This window comes from Fistularia commersonii, chromosome 17, assembly GCF_037954325.1.
Source record: "Fistularia commersonii isolate RoL2024-O1a breed Wild chromosome 17, RoL_Fcom_v1.0, whole genome shotgun sequence".
NCBI classification, from domain to species: Eukaryota; Metazoa; Chordata; class Actinopteri; order Syngnathiformes; family Fistulariidae; genus Fistularia; species Fistularia commersonii.
Window position 1 is genome coordinate 17,898,209 of NC_141300.1, and position 23,951 is coordinate 17,922,159.

Genomic DNA, 23,951 nt, shown 5'->3' on the forward strand with positions numbered 1-23,951 from the left:
AGCGGCGTTCCACACAGACGCCACTGTTCCCGCACACAAACCGGCCTTTTCTTCACCGGGACAAGTAACACACTGCTGGATTCCAGCGGGGTGAAGGGTGGGCCGGCCGAGCCCGGATCACTATCCGGCGGGTTTACTCCGGAGAATTACCGCATTATGTCACGCTTGTATTCGTATACTCTTGAATACTCACGTTTCCGTCGTCGGTTGTTGGATTCGGCTGTTGGCGTGCGTCCCGCCGCCCTGCGTCGCCCCGATCTCTTCGAGAAATAGATACACGGCGCGTCTTTGTGCGCGGCTTCTTCGCGACATGTCTTTCAAAACCGCCCTCCTTTGGAAATCACGTCACCGTAAAGGAGACAGAAAAAACCCAAAACACAAGGCGGCGTCTGCGGCGGCGAGCCGGCGCTTTGATGCCGACGTGTTCCTACACGCATCGCGCTCGGGCCTGTTATCGTGCCGGAGGGACGGAGGCAGCCGGATGTGCCTTCAAGAGCTTCCCCCCACCTGGATCTCATAACTCTTACATCTCCATCCTCTGCAAGCCCGGAGCCGGGAGGCGTATCGCTCGCTAAATAATACACGCGGAGCGTCTGTCTGCCGACAACAGCCAAATTATGAATCGGGCGTTTGGGAACGCTTCTTTAAGGTGGCGATGAAAGAGCGGGCGAAGCCGTAAACACCGTCTCTTAAACATGCATCATTTAAACATGTACCCGCTCTTATCCAGCGGCTGTGCCACAATTCTGCTTTCACCGGGACGTTATTAGCATTAGCTTTATTTTACCTAAAACATCTAACTCACCGGCATTGTTGGAAAATAGCTCGGGGAAAAATACCCAAACAAAACAAAACCTGCCGGAGGTTCGGTGGAGACCTTCCGTTCCCCAGACGGGTGAAGAAGGCGAGTGGTTGTCGGCGAGCTTTGGCTCCTCGCAGGTTGAAACAGGATCGATCGTGAGTTACCGATCCGATCCATCATCCGGCAGTCGGTTCCGTCACCCGAACGCATGCCTGTGAGCTGTTGCTACACATAAACTGGCTCAACGGGAAACAGAATAGATGTAAAATGATTCCAAAACAAATCCGGACAAGCTACAAGTGCAAAGTCTGAACTTTATTGTTGTAAAAAACAGATTCATATACATGCGCTGTGTAGAAACGAGTGGCGGAAACAGAAAGACGCACCAACCAAAAACAGTATATTGGTCTTTCTTACTTCAATCCTGACTCCCAGAAACAACAAACAAAAATAGCGGAGTGTGTGTCCGTCGGTGGGCGGCGCTCGCCGGGCAGAGGGCGCCCCGAAGCTGCCGCCCCGCAACACGTTTGTCACATGGCATTTAACGACACACTTGCCTAATCAGCCCTCTTTCAAAATGTCTCTGGCTCTTATGTAACGTTATTCCAGCCAGCGCTGCGGCGCCCGGGGCAGCCCTTCTCCGGGCCGACGCGTTCTAGCTGTTTTCTTTTCCGCTGCAAGTGTGCGGCGTCCTTGCCGGGGAGGGGGATCTATTTTTATTATCATTATATTTCAATACTTTGAAAATATAAAATGACTGGCTCAAACCCTGGACCAGCGGCGTCAGAGGCTTAAGGATGTAAACTGCATGGAACGCATAACAGCAAACTTACCACTTCAGACAGACCTATGTCTTGACAAAAATATTTGGAGAGTTGGAGATATTATCTCTATTTGACTGAGTAAGATGTTTTTTTTTTTTTTTTTCTTTTTTAATTTTATTTTTCGCTTGCTAGTGAGGAAATAAGTGACCCATAAAGAATATTGCATCATGTGTATCTTGTTATGAGGTTTTGTAAGAATGTGTGTGACTCTGTTAAGGAACCTGTTCTAATAAATGTTCAAAAAAAAAGAAAATATAAAATGATTATTATTATTATTGTTGTAATGACCAGTCCTCGGGGGCATTTCTGTCTTGTTGGAATCTCTCTGAAGTTCAAGCGGTGTCACTTGACCTGCCTTCAAATTTGGGGAAGATGCCACACGTGGCGGTGGAACCTGTTTGCTTGTGTTTGGGTGTGGAGGTTTGCACGTTTCCACAACAATCACGGGGAACAAAAAACAGATTTCTTAGAACCCAAACGACAGTTGCACAGACACACACTTATTTCACATAATTGGACTTTCCTTTTCTAAAGGCACGTTCATTTGTTCCTCCATCCCACGGGGTTTCGCGTTCACGCCTCCGTCTCCCATAAATGTATTATTTCCTCGTGCTTCTGACTTCCAACGAATTTGCGTGGGAACTCATTGAACGATACGGCGTCATTCGCCGCTGCGTGTGGAAGACGGCCTTGTCGGCATTCGCCGGTTGTACGCCACGTTGCTTCGTGCTACATTCGCTTTCTCTCATTTTCTTGTCGAAATCTTCTTTTCGCAATAACCGGACTTGAGTTTCATCTCTTGGAGCCGTTGGAGCCGTTGGAGCCGTTGCTCTTCTGCAGCTCCAGTGACCCGGGGGAGTTTCCAGCGGAGCCGCCAGGGTTCAGGGCGGGTCCAGCTTATGGACTCTTGCTATGGTCAGAAACTACGTTTGAGGGTTTGGGATGCGAATGGGACAAAAGAGCAACTTTTCTTTCTCTGGAATGTGACGGCTTTCACCTGGTTTGTTGGGGGTTTTTTTGGAAACTTAAGCAATTACCCTAAATTCCGGACTTTTAGGCGCATCTAAATATAACAGCGCAACAAAAAAAAACGCAAAATGGCTGATCTGAAGAATGATTTGCCCAAACACTTTCATCTGTCACTATGGCGGTGTTGGCGGTAGGAAGCTGCCGTTATTAACCGATTAAAAATATCAGCCGCACTGTTGTAAAAGCCGCAGTTCTTAACCCTCTCAGGCTCAAATTAAGTTGTAGTTGCAGGAAAAATCTGATATTTGGCTGTCGCAAATCTGCAACATCTGCCTGGAGAAGGTTAAAGCGTGTGAAAAAAGTAGCGGCTTATATGCCGGAATTTACAGTATGTGAATTCTGACTTCCAGTGAAATCCTGTTCCTTTGCACGGCAGGAATACAGTTGTGAATTAAGTGTGTTTGGTGGGAACCAATTAGCGCATGTAAACAGCTCACCTGTCGTGGAAACTTGTATATCGGTGGTCTGAGCGGACGGGGAACAACCTGTCAGTGGCTTCCTCTCCGAGGAACTAACGCAACGAAGACCGCTTAGGAAGTACGGGTGTTGTTGGGAATAATTGGGAATAATTTGAATAATTGGTGACTTCACCGGGGACTCTTGGGACGTTGCATCACTGCAATGAATTAAACCTGAACCATGACGTGTTTTTGCTATTAGAAAAAGCGTCATGAAATCACCCTGTAAGTGGTGCCGGACACCAAAAGCCATCTCTAATATTTGCGCTCGCTCGCGTGTCCAAATATGAGAAAGGCCCAGCCGACCGCAGAGCTGGGGACGACGTAAAGGGTTCCAGGTTGAGGGCATCGCAGGGAAATACTGGAAATACTTTCAGGAGACCCTGAGAACCTTCCGGAAGGTTCTCTCCAGCACCGCTTTGTCCTCCGGCTCGCTGTCGGGGATCATGTCGGCGCTCCTCTCGGCGCTCAGCCGGAGGCCGGGCCTCTTCTCGCCGACGCCTCGCAGCCCCGCCCGGGTGATGTTCCTGCAGAAGTCCACCTTCACCGCCTCCAAGGCGGCGCCGTGGTCCACCAGCCCGTCCAGGAGGCGGTCGGTGACACGGACGCAGTTCTCCAGGCGCAGGAAGCGCAGCCGGCCGCAGGCCCGCAGCACGGCCAGCAGATCCCCGTCGGTGACGTGGCCGCAGCCGGCCAGGGTCAAGGACAGCAGGTTGGGGCTCCTGCAACAGACACACCTGTCCAGTTAGCGGCCGCCGGGAACAAAACACCCGGACACGGGTAACGACCGGGGAGGATCGGCGGCTTTGAAGAGGACTAGTCTTAAGTAAGCCACTGGCCGCGGCGCGTGCGCCCGCTTACGGACGAATGCGCTCCGAGCCGGTCCGAACGGAGTCGGATGACGCGGAAGGTAGACGCGCCGGCCCCTTCTGGGACGAACGCTCAATGGGGTGAATACGAAACCGGCGAGAGGCCGAAACACGATCCGTTTGACAAAAACTCCGATTACATCTCCTTTCTCTTCTGCACGCTCTCCCTCCCTCCGTCCGGCCACGTGTGTTTTCATCCTCCCAGTAGCTTTTGTGAAATAAAATGGATCACGCCGATCGGACAGAACAATAACAGGATGTTCGACAAATTGCAAATTGGCAATTTAGAGGCGCCCCCCCCCCCGAAAAAATGGCGGATGGCCACGCATGCTATGTTTTGAGACGGCAGGGGACAAAACAACTGGAATACAAACATGCACACACACACACACACACACACACACACACACACCGATGGCAAAGTATCACAGACGTGGTTCACGTTCACGGACGCAGATTACATAAACACTTACATAACGCTACCTCTTTACCACATGTGAGACGGACGTTTTCCCGTTGACCGCGAGGGCTCGCGGCCGCTGCCCCGGTAACCCCTGGACGCGGGGCGGCCGCCCGACCACGTGCCGATGCGGCCGCTTACCAGCGGCTGCGATACGCGAAACGAGGCGGAGAGGAGCCGAGACTCGGGAGATCGGTCGCCCCCCCGTACATCAGACGAAGGTGGAAACCTGAACGGGAGCCCGGTTATGTAACGCGGCCTCCGGAGACGGCGCCGCTCACGCTGATCAGATGGTTTCTGCTCGTGCGCCTTCAGTCGGGGTCAGTTTTTGACCCCGACCCCGTTTCTGCGCGTCTCAATTTGTCCTCATCGGCCCCCGTTTTTGCTTTTTTTCCACAGAGGGGTGTCAGGTAGAGCGGCAGAGGCCTGCAGTGTGTGTGTGTGTGTGTGTGTGTGTGTGTGTGTGGCCCCATTGACATCTTACGTCAGTCGTGCTCGCAGATCGTCCTGTTTTCAGCACGTTCCGACTTAAGGAAAAACACGTCGAACCGCAGGTCGCGGAGTGATTCGCCGCCGGGCGTGTTTGTTTTGAGATATTAATGTTGTTGAGAAGCAGGTTTTTGTTCCTCCGATGTCTCCCCTTCTGCCCGCTCTGTATTTATCTATCCATCCGTCCCGTCGGCCACAAAAATGCCCCGCGGCGCCTCCTTCTTTCCATCTCGCTCCAAGACGTGATGGAGTCCACATGAGAAACGGCACGGTGGCGGTCGGGTCAACCGGCGCGGCCTGCAGAAGCCGCAGCAGAACGCCGGACCGCCAACCGGCAATTATCTCCCTAATGACCGGTTTGGTTTGCTAACGGTTATTTTGTCTGGTCAGATTATCCGGTGAACTCTAAAAGCAGCTTCGTGTACGTTTCACATTCGGCTCCTTCTGCTCTTTCCAGGCCATCCCAGCGTCTGCGTGAGAACAACCCGCCTTTTCTTATTCAAAGAGCGACGCGCCGCTCGGTCGATGCGTCGCTCCGGCGCGTCCGGAATCAGAATCACGCCGGAGCGTCTGGAGCTCGCCGTTCCAATCGCAACGGCGACTTCCCTCGTCGGCGCTCGGCCGCCCGGCGACGGACGGGAAACATCGCGCCTGAAAGAGGCCCCGAGACGGGCTTCGTATCAGGGTTCTTTCCACGGAGGCGGCGCAGAAAAGGAGGGCTTGGCGTGGGTGTTTGCGTGGAGCCTCGTCCAGGCGGAGGCAGGCAGAGACAGATGCACATGTTCATTCCTCTGACGGCAACAAAGAGCCAATTGTAGGCTCCACCTGCCTGCGCAATCTTCAGCCCGCAGCTGACTGGGAGGGTCCGCAGCCAAATGGCTCTTCAGCCCCCCGCGGCTCCCCGGCCGCCCCTCCCACTCCGTCACGTGCGCTCGCTCTTTCCTCCCCTTCAGACAATTTGGGAGGGTTTATCAGTATGCCGCGCACGAGCGTGGCTTAAGGGCGCCGTGATAGCGGAGCCGGACGAAGTAGGCGGTTCCGGTTTGGACCGGTCTGGCAGACTCCCGCGTCTCCTTTTTCTCAAATTTCACAATACAGGAAATCCCTGGCGGGGTCATGGGCGAGCCCGGCCCCCCCCCCCCCCCCCCCCCCCCGCGCCCGGTCGTCGTGCCGGGCAGCTGCGGCCAGCCGAGCTCCCTCGCGTCGACGGTTATCACCGCCGAAAAAAACAGACCCGGAGACCCGAAGACCCGGTCGCGCCTCCGCAGGCTGGTTCCCGCGTGCAGCCGGCGGGGTCGGCGCGCCCCGTCGGCCCCGCGACCTTTCAAACCCCGCCGTGGCATCGCTCGCAGGATCTAATTTGATATCTGACCCCGGATATGTTCCCGGGCTTGATGTCCCGCAGATGTGCCGCGGCCTGCGAGCGCGGCCTGCTCCGCACGCGCCATCTGGTTGTAATCGCCGCGACGGTGGAGGCGGTCCCTCGGACCGGGGGTGTGAGTTTCCCGACCCGGTCAAATATCTGATTTGAATAATAAAATGATGGGAGTCGGCGGTTGCGCGTACGAGGGACGTCTGAGCGGAGGCGCGTCTTCGCCTGGGAGCTGCTGAGCCCGAGCGCCTTCCGGAGTTATGACAAGAATGTTGGTAACTGAGGGGTGGCGGTGGCGCTCTGGTCAGGGGTCAGGGGTCAGGGGTCAGGCGGGGCGGGCAAACCTGCTCGCTCGCAGCCGTCAGCCCTGCGAGGAGTCGGATCGCCTTAAAAATAATAACTAACTCTTACCGTTAGTCTGCCTTTCAAGTTCCCTGAGCTCGGTGTTGTTCGGAAAAGGGATACTTTGGGCGCCGCTTATCATCTGAGCGGGCAGCCGGAGACACGTGCGGCGCAGCAACGGCGAGCCCGCCGCTCGTTTGGCGGGCCGCGGGCCAGGAATGTGTGCTAACCGCCGCTTTAGATCAGCCCGGTGTGTAACGTGACGCATTAGCGTTTTTGGAACGTGACGGCGGCGGCGGGTGGACGTGAGGACACGGCCAGGAGAAATGACCCGTGTAACACGCAAAGTTACAGAGAAAGAGAAACACGGCCGCTGCCAGAAGTGCAAACGCTCGCTTTCTCGGCCCCGAACCCCCTCCTGCTCCTCCTCCTCCTCCTCCTCCTCCTCCGCCCGGAGTGAAAACATAAATCTTGCGAGGCTCGTCTTCCAAAAACCACATGACAAAAACAACGGGGAATCACTCGCTCACTCACTCACATGCGGCAGACGCGAGCCAAGAACGTGCTGACCAGCCCTTCGTGTTTCCCGCAGACGGCCCTCTGGAAGGAGGTCTTCAGCCGCTCTTCCACGTTGCACACCTGCAGGACGCGGCTGGAGAGCCAGCGGATGGACAGGTGGCGCAGGGACGCCCCCAGCACGAAGTTGTCGGCCTTGAGCTGCCGCGGGGAGCTGAAGCGCAGCGCGATCCAGAGACGGGGGTCTCTGAAGACCTGGTGCAGGCGGAGGCACGTGAGGGACAAGCTCCTCCGGCTGTCCTTGTCCAGGAAGGAGAAAAGGTGGAGGAGGCACTCGTGGTCCAGCCGGACGAGGTGCATGTTGAGCCCGAGTGCCGGCGACGGGCCGACGGGACGGCTGGCCGGCGGCGACAATGAGCTCGCCGACGCCTGTCGCGTGGCCTAGATACATGATGCCTCCTCAGCCTCGCGCCGCAGGCCTGCACATATAAGGCCGTGGGGCCGGGGCTATTTTGGGAAGACAACTGCCGGCGCAGGCGGAGACGGAGGCGCCCGAGACGCTGGAGACGCTCCCTCTCCATCTGTCACGGCTCTCGACAGGCGCCTCGCAGCCAGATGTTTACGCTACCCTGGCCTAGTTATCGGATTCAGATACACACTCCAAGAGGATCGCCTCCGTGAAACGCCTCCATTCTGATCGGCTCCGAGCCCCGGAGCCCAGAACCCGGAGCCCAGAACCCGGAGCCCAGAACCCGGAGCCCAGAACCCGGAGCCCAGAACCCGGAGCCCAGAACCCGGAGCCCCTGCTCGCCTGAGCCCTTTTCGGTTTTGTCGTTGATTGTCCCGACCTTCTCTCGCAGAGCCCGTCAGGCCCATAAAATCCGGAGCTCTGCTCTGATCATCCGCCGCCGGATGAAACAAAAAGCAGAAGCGAGATGTTTTTCAACACGCTAAATGTGTCTTAAGTGGAATATTTTACCGCTCTGAATTATTAAAGCGAAACCCGAGTCGTTTGGCCGGCGTCCCGATCCTGCAGCTCAAGAGTTACATCCCGAGTGCTCGCGTTCCCTCCTCTTCTTCCTTTTCCCTCCTCTTGTCCGCGGGGGTCAGAAAAGGGAGGATGTCGCTCACTCTTATCTTGTTTTTTTTTCCAGAACTCCCCGTGCCGCCCCGCTCGCCCCGTTTGCTCTCTCACAGCATGTGAGGCGGAGGGAGAGCCGGAGCTCGGCATGTGAGCCAAAGTCGTGACCGCGCACACCGAGGAACACGGCGAACCGGTGAGTCAGCGCGAGCGTGAAATTGCACAAGAGTTCACGGAGCGTAGCGGGATGGCAGGAGGCAGAATACCATCACACCTAAGTCATGGACGCCGACCCGCCGAATTGTACGTCGCCGCAAAGAAACACAGGATATTGGGAAACGGCGCTGCCGGGAAGCCGATCGCGGGCGTGCAACATGACTCACGCTGTCATAGGCAACCGCTATCAGACAGCTGGGATCTGGGCCTCCGCCAGAGAGGACACACACACACACACACCCACATGCACACACACAAAAAGGCCACTTGTGTTATTAACAGGAACAGTAGACAGATCAGCCACCTGTGAGGCGGCGAGGAAGAGCAGCTGGTTCTCTGCATACGGGAGCGCTTGTTCCTGCAGGGGAAAGAGGCTGACGCACTGGCACATGGCCCGGGGGGGCCGGCGAGGGGGGGGGGGGCTCGCCAGAACAACATGGCACATGGACACGTTACAAGTTGTTTTCCATTAGAGGCCGGGGCCGGGGGGGGGTCAGGCACCGGGGGGGGTCAGGCACCGGGGGGCTGGGGGGGTCAGGCACCTCGCAGAGTCGGACGGCTGTTCAATCTCCCGAGGTCCCGGCAGCGGAGCGGCCGAGATGCTGGTCTCCCTGGCGGCCCAAAGGTGACGCCGCCGCTGCCGGCTGGTAATCGGTCAATCATTTATAATTAAATGTTAGACGATCGTCAGCGGAGTTAAAAATTAATCCGAGCCCGCGTGACTCCGTCTCCGTTCCGGCTTGGCTCGTCCGTTCGACTCCTTCCGCGGCGAAACCGGTTTCGGCGAATCGGATTAAGTTGGAGCGACACGAATATTCTTTAGAAAAAAAAGAAAAGGCGTATCCGTCTTGTGCGCACGGCCCGCCGGGATTATTCCCCGACCACATTATTCAGATTTAAGCAATTAAATATTTGCCCTTCCCTCATTAGCAGATGAATTAAAGAGGCGCTGAGGATAATGGGGCGGACAGATGCCGTCCCTCTGTCTTGGTTCCCCTTTTTAATAAAACTCATTTCCAGGAAATGAAATTTAAGGGGGATTTTCTGTCTTTCTCCGTCCTTCCGCCGATGAATCGAGCGCCTTTAAATCCCACGTCGTCTCGCGAACCGGAATGAGTGTAACGCTTTACGGGTTGTTTTTATCTGCGATAAATAAATATAAAATGTGTCGTCTTCGTTTTCGCTCGAAGTCTCTTCCGCTGAAAAAAAGGACGAAAACCATTTCAATTTTCTCAGTTGTTATTACTTTGAGCAGAGTTCCAACAGCGCCGGCGTCAGAATCGCACAGAATGTTAAAATGAGTCAGGAGACAAACAGGAAAAGACTTGACGACCCGTTTGCTTCACACTGATTTTGGCCAAAACATTCAAACTCCTGACGACGCGTCACAGAGCCCGAGACTTCCAATCATGAACAAGTCGATATCAAACCGGAAACTTCAATTGGAAAAGAAAACAACCGAGGCGCCGCTTCTTGTCAGGATGGTAGTCTTGGTGGGGTCGGCCAATCGTATCGCTCGTGTCGCCGGAGCGAAGCTAAAGCTTTTTACTTTGTCCTTTTGCACCATGGCCTTTGGAATCTGCCCCGTCCAGGCGTCCCCTGCGCCGCCGACGGGAGAGGAAGGACATCCTACGGATCTTAACAATAAAATTAAAAACCAAACAAGGGGCGGCGCACCGAAGATGGTGCTTTCATGCAGGTCGGAACAGCCGTGACTTGCAGAGACAGGGAGGGCGAAAGGAGCTATTTGATTTGAGCGCTGCCGGGCGTGTGAAGACAAAGGAAATGGCGGCAGCAGACTCATTGCTCCGCCGCTCCGCTGGCGCTGCCGGAGTCCTCGCCGGCGGCCGTGTTTGAGGTATCTGTCTTGGACGCTACCGAACCCACACTGTCGGGATCCGCTCGATCCGGCGCGGCGGCGTCCGTGCGCACGGCTCCCGCCTCGCCGTCGCCCGGAGCTCCTTCCTCCGTCGGGGCGCCGACGGCGACCGCGGTGTTTGCGTCGTCCTCGTCCCGCGCGTCCGGTACGCCGTCGGGCGGCGGCCGGTCCGAGGCGGCCGGCTCGCTCCTCTCCACGTAGAAGAGGATGTACGCCTTGGCTTTCCTCACCGCGTCCTCATTGGTCAGGGTGACGGTGCTGTCGTTGAAGTGGTACCAGCGGCCCTCGTGGCTGCCGTACGCCGTGTAATGCCCCGACCCGACCCTGGGGACACAAACAGCTCCATCACCTTCCGCTCTCCGGCCCTCACAGAGCTGACGGGAAGCGGCGCTCCCCCGGCGCAGAGCGACACCACGTCGCCACTTAGTGGCCGTTGTTTGAACGGCGGCTCTGGGAAAAGAGACGCGCTTCCCGGAGACTCAGTATTTACCCGCTACGACTCAGCTGTCAAACAACCCGGCGACTGACAATATTCAACAAATGCTGATGGACAACGGATCCAAATCGAGGTTGCGCTTCTATTTCCTTCGACTCCATCGTGTCGCTCTACAGACGCAGGTCCGGATCCGTCTTTGTTTGGGTCAGAATCGCGACTGGAATCAAGAGCGAGTTTGCGCACATTGAACTTCCATTTCTCTGCGCGACACTTAATAGACTCCTGCGGCAATTAAATCACAGAATCTATAAACGGCCGATCGAATTTCATCCCCGGCCGACGTCCGGCGCCGATAGCGATCCACTCACCCAGATCCGTGATGCACCACGATCCCCACCAGGTCGTACAGGCAGCTTTCTTCCGGCGCGTTCTCCGGCTGCGGGGATGAAACGGCAGAGAGATCATTCGCTGTCCTTTAAGTGGCGGGAACGTCATTGAAAAACGCCGGTGTTCCGGAAGGCCTGCGGCGACGTCGGAGCACCGAGAAGGTCCAGCGTGTCCAGCGTGACACCCAGGACTGACTCTGGAGAGCTGGAGTACGTCAGCAAAGCAAACACAAAAGCTTCCCACTAAACTCAAGGACACGCCGCCGTCAGCGCTAATCCATGTGCGGGAGAATGTGAGGAGCTCACCGGTAGGCAGAAGAAAGGGTATATTATGGTATGGTAGCCTTGCTGGAGCATTACCTCTTAAAGCGCCGCTGCCGCTTCGGATGCCGATCTCAGTAAAAACTCACGGACGGGTGTTCGCGGATTCTCCGATCTAAGAATTCTGACCTTAATCTACGGGGGATTAAACCTCAGATTAAAATGCTTCCGATCCTTCATACGTGCTCTCGAATCCTCTTTAACGTGAATTCGTCCGTCAGGTTCCCCGGCGGGAAAAGTCCAAATGAACGCCTGAGGAAACCGTTTCAGTCAGACCCTCAAAATGAAAATAAATGAAAACACAGTTTTTCCAAATGACTCTTGAGCAGCTGAATGTTAGATGTCCCGTAGGGGAGTTTAGTTAGCCAGCAAAGCTCGAAGCAGCAGGCCGTGTCCGGAGGGACGAGGACGGAGGACGACCGCAGTCTGAAGCTGAACCACTAGATGTCACTGCATGTTAGTGGGCGGGAAAAATGACCCCAATTATCAGCCCGAGCAGATGAAGAGCTGAGCGAGCTGGAGAAACCGACCCATTTTTCATGTCCTATCTTGTCTCTTTCTGACACAGTGAGGTTTGTTTACGGTCTATTTTGAATCAGTAAAATCACTGCAGGTGCACGTCCTGTTTCAGAGGGCGAGTCCTCAGTCAGAGCTCAGCAGAGTGGAAGAGAGACGAGCTGCAGCGGCAGAATGGGTGGAGAAAAGTGTCAGGGCTACCAAGAGATAGGAGACCATCGGCCAGAAGGAAAGGAAAGCTGGAGGAAACACTGGGGAGATGATCTACAAACACTGACAATGACTAAAGACAGGAGGCAGAGCTGGAGGTGGCACAGATGAAGAAGCTGAGGTTCTCTTTGGGAGCGACCAGGATGGAGAGGATCAGGAAGGAGTCCATCAGAGGGACGACACATGGTAGATGTTTTGGAGAGAAGGTCAGAGATGGTTGGGTCATGGACAGAGGAGACCAGAGAGAAGATGGATGGACGTGGTGAGAGAGGATATGAAGGCGGTTGTGAGAGAGGAGGATCCAGAGAACAGGGTGAGATGGAGAAGGTGGATCGGCTGTGGAGACCCTGAAGGGAAAAGACCAAAGGTAAAGAAGAAGCTGATAGTTTAAAAACGTCAAACATTTCTAAAGTGACCTGATGAGGCCCAAATCTGGGTTCTGATCTGAAAACGCCTCTTTCCCAACAACCTGCACTTCTTCTTACAAATATGGAGGCTGAGAACTCTCAGTCCTGCTCATTGTTTTATTTAAAGGCTGAACAAAGTTTGCACTCAGTCAGTCCTCATTATTTATGTCTAGCGGAGATGTTTTTTTTCGGTCCGCTTGAGTTCCGTCCAGGTTCCTCCTGCAGTCATGCAGACGTGCAGGGGCTTCATTGGCCCTAATTTATCCAGATGTGCAAATGAGAGGACGAACGGTTGTTTTTCTCGACATGTGGCCTTGCCATTGAGCGGTCCAGGGTGAACCTTCTCGGCCAGTGTCAGCTGGGACAGGCTGCAAGCCAGCTGCCCCCGAGGGCAGAAGACAGATGGATGGATTTACCTCCAGCAGGTAGCCCTTCATGTCTAGACCTCGCAGTGGAAACTCCACATAGGTGTCCACTTTATTTCTTAAAAAGGCCGTCCAGTGGAAGCGTTTCAAGTGAAGACACAAAACCTGCCGTTGGCAAAAACACACACGGTCAGAACAAAAATCAGCCGGCTTCCCCGGGTGTGTTTCTCGCCCCGGTGACGGTCTCCGCACCTTCGGAAGCTTGTGGATCCAGAACTTCTTGGTGGACTTCTGTCGTTTTTTGCACTTGTGGCAGTAGTAGAGCTCCGTCTCGTCCAGCTCCTCCAGGTCCGTGAAGCTCCGCAGGCAGTCTGACGCGCAAACCCAAAACAAATTCTCAGAAGGACGACCGACGTGAAGCGCATCGCGTTTGGGAGCAGGAACGGAGATGTTACCGCGTAGCGTGCACGTCGGGCCGGCCTCTTGGTCTTTGCTCCTCTTCTGTCTGAACTGGCTGGGAATGTCCAAAGAAAGATCTGATTTGCAAGAAGACAAGGGTTGTATTTTATATAAGGAAACAAACCGAGCGCAGGGATATTTTCTTCTCCGGGGTGGTTTGATTTTGGTCAGACAGCCTCATTTAAAGGTCAGAGAGGGTTCACTGTATACATATAATTACACATGTAGTACACACTGCGTACATACCGCCGCCGCCGCTGCCGTCATCTTACCGAGAAATGGGTCAAACTTCCGGGACTCCGTGCCGCATATCAAGCAGTTGACTTCATTCTGGAGGCTGCCGCCGAAAATCGACGTGACGACACTCGAAGTCCCGTTTCTGGAGGGCAAAATTGGACAAATCGGTGAATGGATAAATTAAAATAAGCAACGGAGAAACGCGAGGGTTTTCATTCATGCGTGTGCATAACCCGGAGCGACCGGCGAGGAAAGCACCTTCCGGAGGCTTAAAGCTTACGAACTCATTGGGTTTCTATAATCGTGTTAGTTATTTCAGGCCTCAAAACAACCGCGCTCAGAAACACAAACCTTATTTCTGATAACGTTTCTATAAAACACCTCAAACGGATACAGGCCGCGTTGCGCGATGTATCGAGACGAACATTTTCTTTTCCATCGTTTGCTCTTGGACGTTATAGGAGAAAAAGGGGGCGGAGCTTACATCAGATCAGTGTATGAAATAAGATTTAAACAATCCCTTCACGAGTAAAAATCATTTTTAAAAATAACAGGACAGCGATCGTGCGGTCGGATCCACTCACATGCAGCATTTGCCCTCCACGGTGGGCGTCCTGACCCCGTCCGGGGGCGGGACGGCGTGGGCCGCCCCGTTGCGGCCCTGCTGCAGCTCTCGGTGCAGGTGGTCCAGCAGGTAGCGCATGAACTCGTGGGCGTCCTGCTGCTGGTAGCCTCTGGACACACAGACACGCCGCTGAGCCGCCTTCCGTCGCCCCGCCGCCTCCCCGGGGTGTCGGGGTGAAGGCTTACCTGAAACTCGGCATGATTTTCCAAATGGCGTAGAACAGGGAGTCTGGGCTGAAGGCGGTCTGGTTCCCCTGCCAGAGGGAGCAGAGGGTTTTCCTGAACTCTTCCACCAAAGATCTGTAACATAAGGACGAGGAAATCCTGAGATGTTTGAACATCTTGTGAATGCAGATGGTCAGCGTCGATGTTGGTCTGCTATGGGGAGCTCCACTTTCATAACTTTGTATTTGAAAAAAAAAAAAATGCTATCGACTGACAGTATGGCCACGGCGCCGTCGATACATTTGATACGAGCATGATGGACCCTAGATCTTCCAGGTCTGTCGGGGCTGGTCGGTTTGCTCCGACTCTTCGGGTCACAAACACGTGTTGCGCCGCATTAGCTTAGCCGCCGGCTAGAAGTACCGCGTGGCTTGCGCTGGCCGTGTCGGGGGAAGCGTAAAGCAAAGCGCTACTGCCAAGAGAACTGGACGTTCCCGTGCGAACGGGAGGAGTTGCAGGGAAGTGGGAGGCCGGCCGGTCTGCTCGGCGTGCCAGAGGTCACTGTCTGCTCCCAGCCTCAAACGCTTCAGCTCCATGCTAATATTGAAAGGGAGTTTCCCAAAGTTTGCCGCGGGTTTGTGCCAGCTCCACGGGAGCATGTTGAAATGTAACTTTTTTTTTTTCCCCTCAAAAATTGACAAGACGCTCAGAGACATTTTGCTCCGCCGGTGAGGAGGGACATCAGAACATGGCTCTGTTCCCACTGACGCACGTGTGAAGGAGCTGCTGAACTCCGGCCGGACCCGAGAAGGATGGTAAACACCACGTAACACCGCTCAGCTATAGATAAGCACATAAGTTTCTGTTGCTGTGGCGACGCAGGCCTTCATTTGTTGTGCGGCTCTGTGACGGCGCGGTGTGTTTTTTGGCCCTTTGAGCGGGCCGAGTTGGCCGCCCCTCGTGCGCTCCGTGCCAAATACCCGTTCCTTGAAATCAAGGGCGACGCAATGACTTTGAGTCACAGGGAAAGGATGGAAAGCGGTGCTCTTCCCAGACCGCACCTTTCAAGCCAAAATATGCTCCTTTCCGTGCCTCCGCATCCTCAGCAGCTGCTCAGATGTGGATGAAATGTACCTCAGGGTCAACAAAAAGTCCAGATCCTCTAAAGTCCTGAATTCTAAAATTCAAGGATTAGTTTTTTGTTTTTTTTTTCGGTCTATCGTGCAGTTGAATCGACGGGATTATCGCAGACTTTATAAAGCGTCACTTGTCCGACGAGAAGCGGGGAATCTCTGAAAAGACTCCTTTCCATAAGTTCAGAAAAGTCTTTTCTCAGCTTTGCGACGTGGTGACAGATCTGATCCGGGCGCTGAGGAGGAGGAGGACGGATCCCAACAGCTTGGAGATTCTGTCTCAACCCATGACGACTTAAATCCCCGGGTTTTTAAGGAAAATATAAGTATCTAACACATTTGAGGATATACAGTTTCACCGGAAAGGGGATAAAAGGGACTGAAATTGAGGCGCTTGGGTCGGCGCCTGAGTTACTGTCCACCCTGGACCAACTTTACTCATCCAGCAGAAAATATAATCGCTGTCATGACGTTGGCAGATGACTGTTTTACCATCTTTATGTTACCCAATACCATTCTGCACATTAATCACGGCGTCCCGCCTGAAAAGAAATATTATAAATGCCAATTATCCCTCCGTCTGCTGTCAGACCCTGCTGTCAGAGACAGCTCTGCTACTTCTCTCCCCGGACTTGGTCTCTCTCACACTCAAGCCGAACACAATCCAACAAAAACTCCGTCCGCGAGAGAGGACCTTACACACTGCTGTCCCCCTGGCTGCGGGTGTGGTACGTCCTCCTTCCGGCCGTCTTGCCGCTGCGCAGAGCGACGGCTGGCAGCTCCTTGAAGTAACAGCTGAACTGCTCAATGTTACTGTGGAGGGAAAAAAAAAAACACACCCCGCTTGACTGTCTGCGACGGAACAATGGTTGTGTTTGCTCCTTCGGCGACCGTCTATTACACCAAAGTGACAGTTCGCTGACCTTCCACGCGGATGCCGCACCTTTTCGTTCACATCGCCTGTTTGACAACGCGGTTCGTAAATATGAGAAAACAGCGGCGTTACTGTTATTACAACCGCCTTGACTTTGACTGCCCGGTTGAGCTTTTCATTTCGGTAGTTTAGCCCCATCTTGCCCTCCTCTCTCTTCCAAAGTATTTCCAAATGACTGCGCAGCGGCCGACGCCGCTAGTAAACTGCGATACCCCCGATTGTGCCCCCGAGTGTATTAATGAAGGATGACCGCTCGCGTCAGCGGAGGCAAAGCTACCGACCCAGACTGCCTCGCGGTCGCCTCTCCCTCCAAGCAGAGACTTACCTGAGGGATTGCAGAATGGCATTCATGAAGCAGGTGTTGCCCAGGTTCCTCAGACCTGTCGCGGCGAGAGCCGGCCCGTCCTGACACGGACAAAGCCAAGAGCATTGTGTTCCAGAAGAACTAAAGGACAGTCCAGAGTTCGCAGCGGCGGCACGTTCAACAACTGAATACCAGATAATCACGGAGGACACTTACGCCATCTTTACACGTCTTCTTTTCAGGCGCCGGGCCGTCCTGAAGTTTTCTTTTCCTCTGTCTCTCACCACTCGGCGCCGAGCTGGAAGAGTAAAACCGACCTGTGAGCGGTAACCCGGCGTTTCACTTGCTACCCGGCTCCCTCGCTCTCTTTTTATTGTACGTGAATGGTGGCGAACGTGCAAGCAAAATCACGACCCACTAAAAGAAAAAGCACTTACTTCTCTAAGCTCTGCAGATGTTCCCTCATCTTCTGCACCTGCCCCAGTTTGGTGTCGTTGACGACAAAGTCATCGCATCTGTAACTGTAGAAGGCACGCTCAGTTGCCGGCGTCCGACCGGGTGTCACTCCGCCGTTCGTCAACGCTTGTGATTTTTTCTCAATAGATTTAAGGTTTGGGGGAATCACTTCAACTTCACTCTAAGGGCGAGTTCATCGACTCTTGCACGCCGACGGCCAACCAGGACATCCGGAGCCACTCGGGTCTCCGCGCTTTGCCCGGGGACGATCCCGCGTGTCGCCGGGAGGCCCTGGACCTGCCGACTCTGGACCTTCCGACCCGCTTGACCGACCCTGGACCTTCCGACCCACCGAGCCTCGTCCGGCCCGATTCCACCCCTCCCCCCCCCCACTCACCAGAACACGCTGAAGTTGCTGGAGTCCATGCACACGGAATGGTGAGAGGTCTCCTTCTCCTGCTTGCTCCTCTGGCCGCCGCCGGACACGCGGCTCTCCTCGAAGTGTTGCTTGGCGTGGCCGTTCACGTACCTGCACGGCAGAGGCGGCGAGTCAGAGGCAGAAACACGCCTTGTGTGTCCGGGCGGCGGGACGCGCACGGCGCCGGAAGTGCTGCGCCTTGTCATCACAACAAGCGAGCGGCGCTCCAGACACACGGTCGCGGCCGCTCGGGCTTCCAGGGGCCGTTTCACCGGGACACAAACCGGGAACCCCTAAAGCCTAACGGGTGGCACAGCCGCGACACCGGGGGTGAACGTCAGCGCAAAGAAACGGTCCGCCAGCATCACGGCGACTTACCGTCCACAGTGGACCGTCAGGCAGGTGAGGCAGAGCCACGGACTCTTATTAGATCTGCAAACTAAAACACAAAAAGGAGGGCTTAACGCCGACGTGCCCCGCAAACTGCCGGGCGGTGGATTCGGTGGGCAAGACGACTTTGGAAGGGGTCGCCCGGCGTCGCATCTGGCGACCGTTAACCGGGACGACCTTCACTTTGTCATCGACTCACCATTGCAGCTCCAGGACGACGGGCAGCCGTTGGGGAACTTGGAGGAATCGGTCGCGACGCAGACGGTCGGGCTGAGATGCGGGCACTCCATCGGCTTGGCGGACGGACGGAGGGACGACGAGCTAACGGTTGCCGCCGCGAAAACAGCCAAGGTGGAGAAATAAACGCCGGGTCGGCCAACAATAGCTAGCCAATTATCGTAAAGTAGCTAGCTGGCTAGCGGCGTTAGCCGACCAGCCGCTTCGGTCGGCGAACGCACGTTTCCCGTGTCGGCTAACGGCACGGCGCTCGGAAGCTAACTGGTGCTTCCAACTTGGGAAATACACGGGAAATACACACAATACGGCTCTCCGAGCTGACACGGGGACAGATAAAATGGCAAGGTTATTTGGTTTTAGGCGTGTAGTGCACTTTGTAACTGAGCGCTTGCCACAAACAAATGGAAATAATTCAAGGAAATGACGTGGAGCCGCCGGCTCTGCCGCCTTTCGGCGTCGGCCGAACAAAGACGAAAGATCAAGCGAGAGAAATCACCCGAGTACTTCCTTCTTGGCCGACAGCAGCGGGAAACACTTGATTTTGTTTTCCTGCCGTCAAGCGCACAGACAGCGTTATTACGGGTTAATTAAAGCGGTAACTGGATGATTGAATAACACTCGCTTCCCGGAGTAAACCTCCGAACTTGTTTACGTGTTAGCGGTGCGCATGCGTAGTTCTGTACCGCCTCCGGCCGGCGAGACAAACGTTGGAGTCACTCAATGCGTGGACGATAAATAACACTTTACGGTCCAATCAAATCAAATGTATACATGTTATACATTATTTTTCATTTTATTCCTCGATGTTCACAATTTGATGCTGCTACCCCATGTCCCCCACCCCCATTGCCTCCCTCTAGGACAAATAAAGTTCTATTTCTGATTCAGCTTGATTGTGGATGCCTGAAGGATCTTTGCAGCACGTTGATCATTTTTAGAGCACATACACAGAACATCTATACTTTGTAATGAAAGCTACCTGGGATTAGTTGCTGTGCCTCAGTATCTGCGTTACACTTCTTACACGCCATCCTGAACTGTGGCGATTCAGGTTCACATGCATTTTGAGTACATTGGAAAAAGATGAGGTTGAGAAATGAAATGCATCTGATCATTGACACTGCTGAGTGTTCACCTCGATCTTATTCTAATCCGTTGGCCTTTGGTTGAAAGTCTGTTTTGCCCTGACTCGCGCACTGACACGCCCTGCAGTATTACCTCTATGACATCTTATCCCCCGAGAGCCTCGTCCAAATCTTCTGATCGTGGCACCCGAACATTAAATTCAAGTTCGGTCGCCACGACAAGAAGATTTCAAGAAGAATTGGCCGTGAGAACCTCCACAGACACCCCCCCCCCCCAAGAGCCAAACAAATAAATGTTAGCAGTTGTTTCTTTCAGGGCTTTTGCCATCATTACTCAGGAAAATGAAACACAAAAGCCACCGACACAGTTTCAAAACTTCTGCAATACGCTAATGATTGCTGGGTCTATTGAGTCAGAGATGAAAATATAAGTTTGAGATGGGAAAGAGTTTAAAATCCCCTTTTTAATGCTTTCCTTCTGCTTGTGCGACCATAGTGATGACCAATTCAAATCCCGACCAAATAACGTCTTTAGTCCGAGCCGTGTTTCTCCAATAGAAATGTTTGAATCGGACCGTCCAGAGCTATTTTACATTTAAAAGTGGCTCCCGCGGCACTAATTTCGACGTCTACACGCCGAGATCTTTTCGGCCGACGACGCAAAGCGGTAAGCAGAGGAACATCGGACGCAGGTCGGGTTTTACGGCACAAATAACAAAAACACCTCCAAATATACACGGTTGCTTTTGTGTATTGGCCACGTGCACGGAAAAGGTGATGATGCAATCCTGTTTAGAAAAACATAGACATTACACAGTTGTATACGTGGGAGGTCAGGTGACTAAGCAGACGGGCCGTGGATCTGGTCGCATGTTGTTCTGAAAGCTCGTCTAAAGTACGGCCTTTACTTCTCTCGCGGAAACAAGTTCATCTTCTTCAGTCTACCGGTTCGATACGATATGTCATTAAGCGGACCGCCGCGACAAAAACCGGCAGTGTATTTCATCCGTAATTCATTTTTGTGTGAGAAATATATTTTGAACAAGGGAAATATTGCCATTTACTTCTTCAAAAGTGATGAAGGCAAACAACAACAACAGATTTACGTCTGCCATTTTACACGCTTCAGTTTTTTCAAAGTGTTGATCGTGTATCAACACTGGTGTGTTTGAAGTTGAAAATCAAAAATGAAAGCAAAGCAAGAAAACATTTGGTTATAGAAGAGAAAAAAAATAACATGTTTGTATTGAATGATCTGCGCTCTTGCCTTGGCCTCCTCATGGTAATATTTGACTTCCTGGCTTTTGAAAAATGGGAACCGTCTGTGGATGCTGAATAATATTCTGATGCGGCGCTCTCAGAAAATAACACAATAAGGCAAACCCTCACACATGTACAAAAAATAAAGGTTTAAAAAATTAGTGGGTGCTACATGTCAGTAAAGGAAAAGAAAAACCAAACGGACATGAACACGAGCAGAGTTTTAAAATGAAAACAAGTTTGAAGGCCGGTGTTCCCCGACGTGACGCGTCTACGCCATCTCAATGTCCCGCCTCTGAAGAGGCGCATTGGACTCCGGCTCTTTCCTTTTCCCCCGGGCCTCCGCCTTCTTGGCTTTTTTCCTGAGGGGTCGGAAGGAAAGGGAGACTTTATTAAAAGCGGCCTGCCGGCTGAGACGCAAACTCTGTTGTCGGCGTCGTCGCGCTCTTACTTGGACTTCACGGACAAGACCAGCAAGGTGATGATGATAGATAGGACGACGCAGGTGAGCAGGACTCCGCAGATGATCGCTGTTGAGGAGGGCGACACCACTTAGAATGAGCGAGTCCACCGGGACGGTTAAATCTCCGACTGAGGCGAACAATGGTTTGCGGCATCCACTTACCGATAGGGGTGTCCGACTCGTCGTCCACCACATCACCGTCTTACAACAAACCGAAACCACGGGTTAACATTCATGTTAAGAGGCGCACAATTTCAAACAGTGCCATCTGTGTGTGTCTGTGTGTGTGTGTGTGTGTTTGTGTCGTGAACGCACCATTGAGAGCACCATGGATGCCGGCGCAGGTGGCGTTGCAGGTCTCCTGGTCCACGAATCTGTTTCCGTTGCCGAAACATCCGGACCACAGGAACCTCTTGCATTTGTCATTGACGGGATCGTAGAAGTATCTCACGGTGTTGCCGATGCATCCGCCTCGTTTCTTTGGCAAACGGCACATCAAAGATGCTGCGGGGAGAAACGTCCGTCGCTGGGGTTACGCAGGCTCTACTTCTTAGAAAGTAAAATCAGAACCCGCTGGAGAGACTTCAAATGACTTCACGTCAAATGAAGTGTTGCTCTTTCGCCACACGGGGGCGCTTCGCTAAAAAAAAAAAAAAAAAAAAAGGCTTCACGCTGACTCATTTTTCCCATGGCGACCGAGGAAACGCGGCAAGATCGTGTAAAAATATCGCAGGCTAAACCGCGTTGTTTTTTGTGTCTAATTGGTTGAGATGGTTTTGCCAGCCTGGTGGCCTGCGAGGATTTTCCTGGATGTGTGGAGCGCTCCGCGGACGGCTGGGTTCTCTGCCGGTCCGAGGCCTTGGCTGACTCCTCCTTTTACCCCCATAAAAGCCACCAGGGCCCTTCAGGGTCCAAAGTCCTCGGCCAGGAAGGGCACTTGTTGGGCGTGAGCGCGGCCGATCGGACATAAAACAGACATAAAATGGTCTCACCTTCCAAAGGGTAGAATTCTTCCACTCTGGCCGAGCAGTTGCCCAAGCACTCCCTTTCATTCAGGAAACGGTTGGCGTTCCCTCCTTCGCCCGTGTAATAGAAAGGTCTGCACTGATCCTTCTCGGCGTCGTAGTACAGAGCGAAGTTGAGCGACACGCCCACGCCCTCGTCCTTGGGCAGCTGACAGTACCCTGTCGGGCGACGAAAACACACCGTTAACTTAAGAGCCGAGCCGCGGCGCGCCGAAACGACGCCAAGATCGCCGTCGCACGTTGTCGGCCGCGGCAGATGTCTCAGCGAGCGGGTTATCAATGTTTAACTGATCGCCGGTGATCCGTTCCTTTTATGGCCCCCTTTATGGCTCATTTCATTTCTGCCCTTCGTTCAGTTCTGTTACTCGGCGGCCCTCCGTCCTCCTCGGGCGGTGAGACGGAGAGCCTCGGAACAATCGGCCCAGACAGAGATGATCTCAGTGTTTAAGAGCTTGGAATTACAGAGGATGGAGGATGGAATCATCCGCCCGGCTCAGCCCAATCGTTCACCATGAGTAAATAGCATTTCCCCAGGATTAAAACATACTCTAAATGCCACCTTCTTGCGTTTTTCCTTTTTGGACCCTTTTAGCATCAGTCGTGGCTGATTTCAGCGTTAGCGCTGTCAAGAAGGGACAACAAACGCTCTCCCGCTGAGAGATGTGAAGCCGAAAGCATTTTCCACGCCGTCCGCCGACTTCCCGCCGGCACTGAATACATTTGCGTGCCTCCCGTAGGCCTACTGTGCCACCTTGACGCCCAAGTTAGTGTTTCCCAAAAGAAACCGGTCGAGATGCTACCTCGGGCGTCGTGTCGCTGGATCGGCGCGGCGAAAGCGAACAGAGTGCCAGTGAATCGCTAGCTTCTGCAAACCACACCGGCACGATCGCCAGCGGGTGCTTTTCCAGACTGCGGCGTCGAGGCCCGCGAGGCCGCCTTTCACCCGGTCTGGAAGGACGACTCTGGAAGGCCGCGTCTCGACAGAATCGACAGAATCGTCAGAATCGCTTCACTTACCCGCCAAAAGCGAATGGCCGATGCGGACGGCGGTAAAAGCCAACGCCAAGAACAGCACGCGCGGCATCTTGTCTCGTCCTCCTTTCCGGCCCGGAGCGACTGACGGTCGTAAACTACAGTTGGAGCTGGTTATGGCCAACCTTTGGACTGATACTGCCCCCACGCCCCCGGGCGAAACCCGGAGCCGATACTCCGGTTAACGCCGCGGCGTCCTAATGAGGTTCGGCCGTCTTCGCCGCAGCGAATCAGACGCCCTGCGCCGTGTGAACGTCGAAAGGTCGCTTTATGTGAACAAATCTGTCCATTTATCGCCACCGAGTGCACGGCCGTTATTCGTCCCGGCGTTCGCCGTCACTTCTCCAAACTCTACATCTCAAACGGCTTTAACCCCACGAGCGGCTGGACGGCGTCTGGACAGATGCAGAAGATGTGGAATCCATCCGATGTTGAGTCAGATAATGAAGAGCAAGACAGAGTTGCGGTTCCGAGAGACGAGACCATCTCCGGAAAATAGGGAATTTAATTTGTCCTCGGGATCAGACGTTTGAAGATGCGGCGCGCTCACTGACCGCTGCTACCGCAGGTAGCGGCTCCATTTTTTGAAGGGTGGAAATCAAACAAAAGTAACAATAAATGAAATAGATGAAATAGATAAAAATCAATTGGAATGCTGGCTGTTCGATCCTGTGCGTCGTCCGGTGCGAGTGGAAACCGTTTAGGTTACGGGCGGCGCAGCGGTTAGCGGTCGGGCCTCACGGCAAGAAGG

At 53.9% G+C, this 23,951-nt stretch overlaps 3 protein-coding genes and 1 long non-coding RNA gene across 6 annotated transcripts; 1 reads left to right on the plus strand and 3 right to left on the minus strand.

Annotated features, from left to right (window-relative positions):
* Positions 1 to 1,093: 1,093 nt before the first annotated feature.
* On the minus strand, positions 1,094 to 7,602 carry fbxl22 (F-box and leucine-rich repeat protein 22). Its single transcript, XM_086163796.1, has 2 exons — positions 7,184 to 7,602; positions 1,094 to 3,835 (listed from the first exon to the last, which is right to left on the minus strand). Exons 1-2 carry the CDS (start codon positions 7,519 to 7,521, stop codon positions 3,487 to 3,489), a joined length of 687 nt encoding a protein of 228 aa, XP_086019922.1. The 5' UTR covers positions 7,522 to 7,602; the 3' UTR covers positions 1,094 to 3,486.
* Positions 7,603 to 9,462: 1,860 nt separating this feature from the next.
* Positions 9,463 to 18,429, minus strand: usp3 (ubiquitin specific peptidase 3). Of its 3 annotated transcripts, XM_086163533.1 has the most exons (15): positions 18,298 to 18,429; positions 18,087 to 18,147; positions 17,688 to 17,819; positions 17,272 to 17,355; positions 17,051 to 17,132; positions 16,856 to 16,935; positions 16,296 to 16,409; positions 14,485 to 14,598; positions 14,259 to 14,408; positions 13,710 to 13,816; positions 13,434 to 13,514; positions 13,231 to 13,349; positions 13,030 to 13,143; positions 11,142 to 11,209; positions 9,463 to 10,661 (listed from the first exon to the last, which is right to left on the minus strand). In XM_086163533.1, the coding sequence occupies exons 1-15, from the start codon at positions 18,386 to 18,388 to the stop codon at positions 10,259 to 10,261; spliced, it is 1,800 nt and encodes a 599-aa protein (XP_086019659.1). In that variant the 5' UTR covers positions 18,389 to 18,429; the 3' UTR covers positions 9,463 to 10,258. The 3 variants fall into 3 exon arrangements, with proteins under 3 accessions (XP_086019659.1, XP_086019661.1, XP_086019660.1); XM_086163535.1 differs by lacking the exon at positions 13,030 to 13,143; XM_086163534.1 differs by lacking the exons at positions 9,463 to 10,661; positions 11,142 to 11,209 and adding an exon at positions 12,161 to 12,553.
* LOC147225432 (uncharacterized) lies at positions 17,838 to 19,222 on the plus strand. Its single transcript, XR_015107391.1, has 2 exons — positions 17,838 to 18,110; positions 18,306 to 19,222. It is a non-coding gene; the product is annotated as an uncharacterized LOC147225432 (long non-coding RNA).
* Positions 19,223 to 20,951: 1,729 nt separating this feature from the next.
* On the minus strand, positions 20,952 to 23,252 carry LOC147225433 (inter-alpha-trypsin inhibitor). The gene is made up of 6 exons (XM_086163710.1): positions 23,186 to 23,252; positions 22,136 to 22,327; positions 21,459 to 21,647; positions 21,306 to 21,344; positions 21,132 to 21,210; positions 20,952 to 21,042 (listed from the first exon to the last, which is right to left on the minus strand). Exons 1-6 carry the CDS (start codon positions 23,250 to 23,252, stop codon positions 20,952 to 20,954), a joined length of 657 nt encoding a protein of 218 aa, XP_086019836.1.
* Between the last annotated feature and the right edge of the window lie 699 nt (positions 23,253 to 23,951).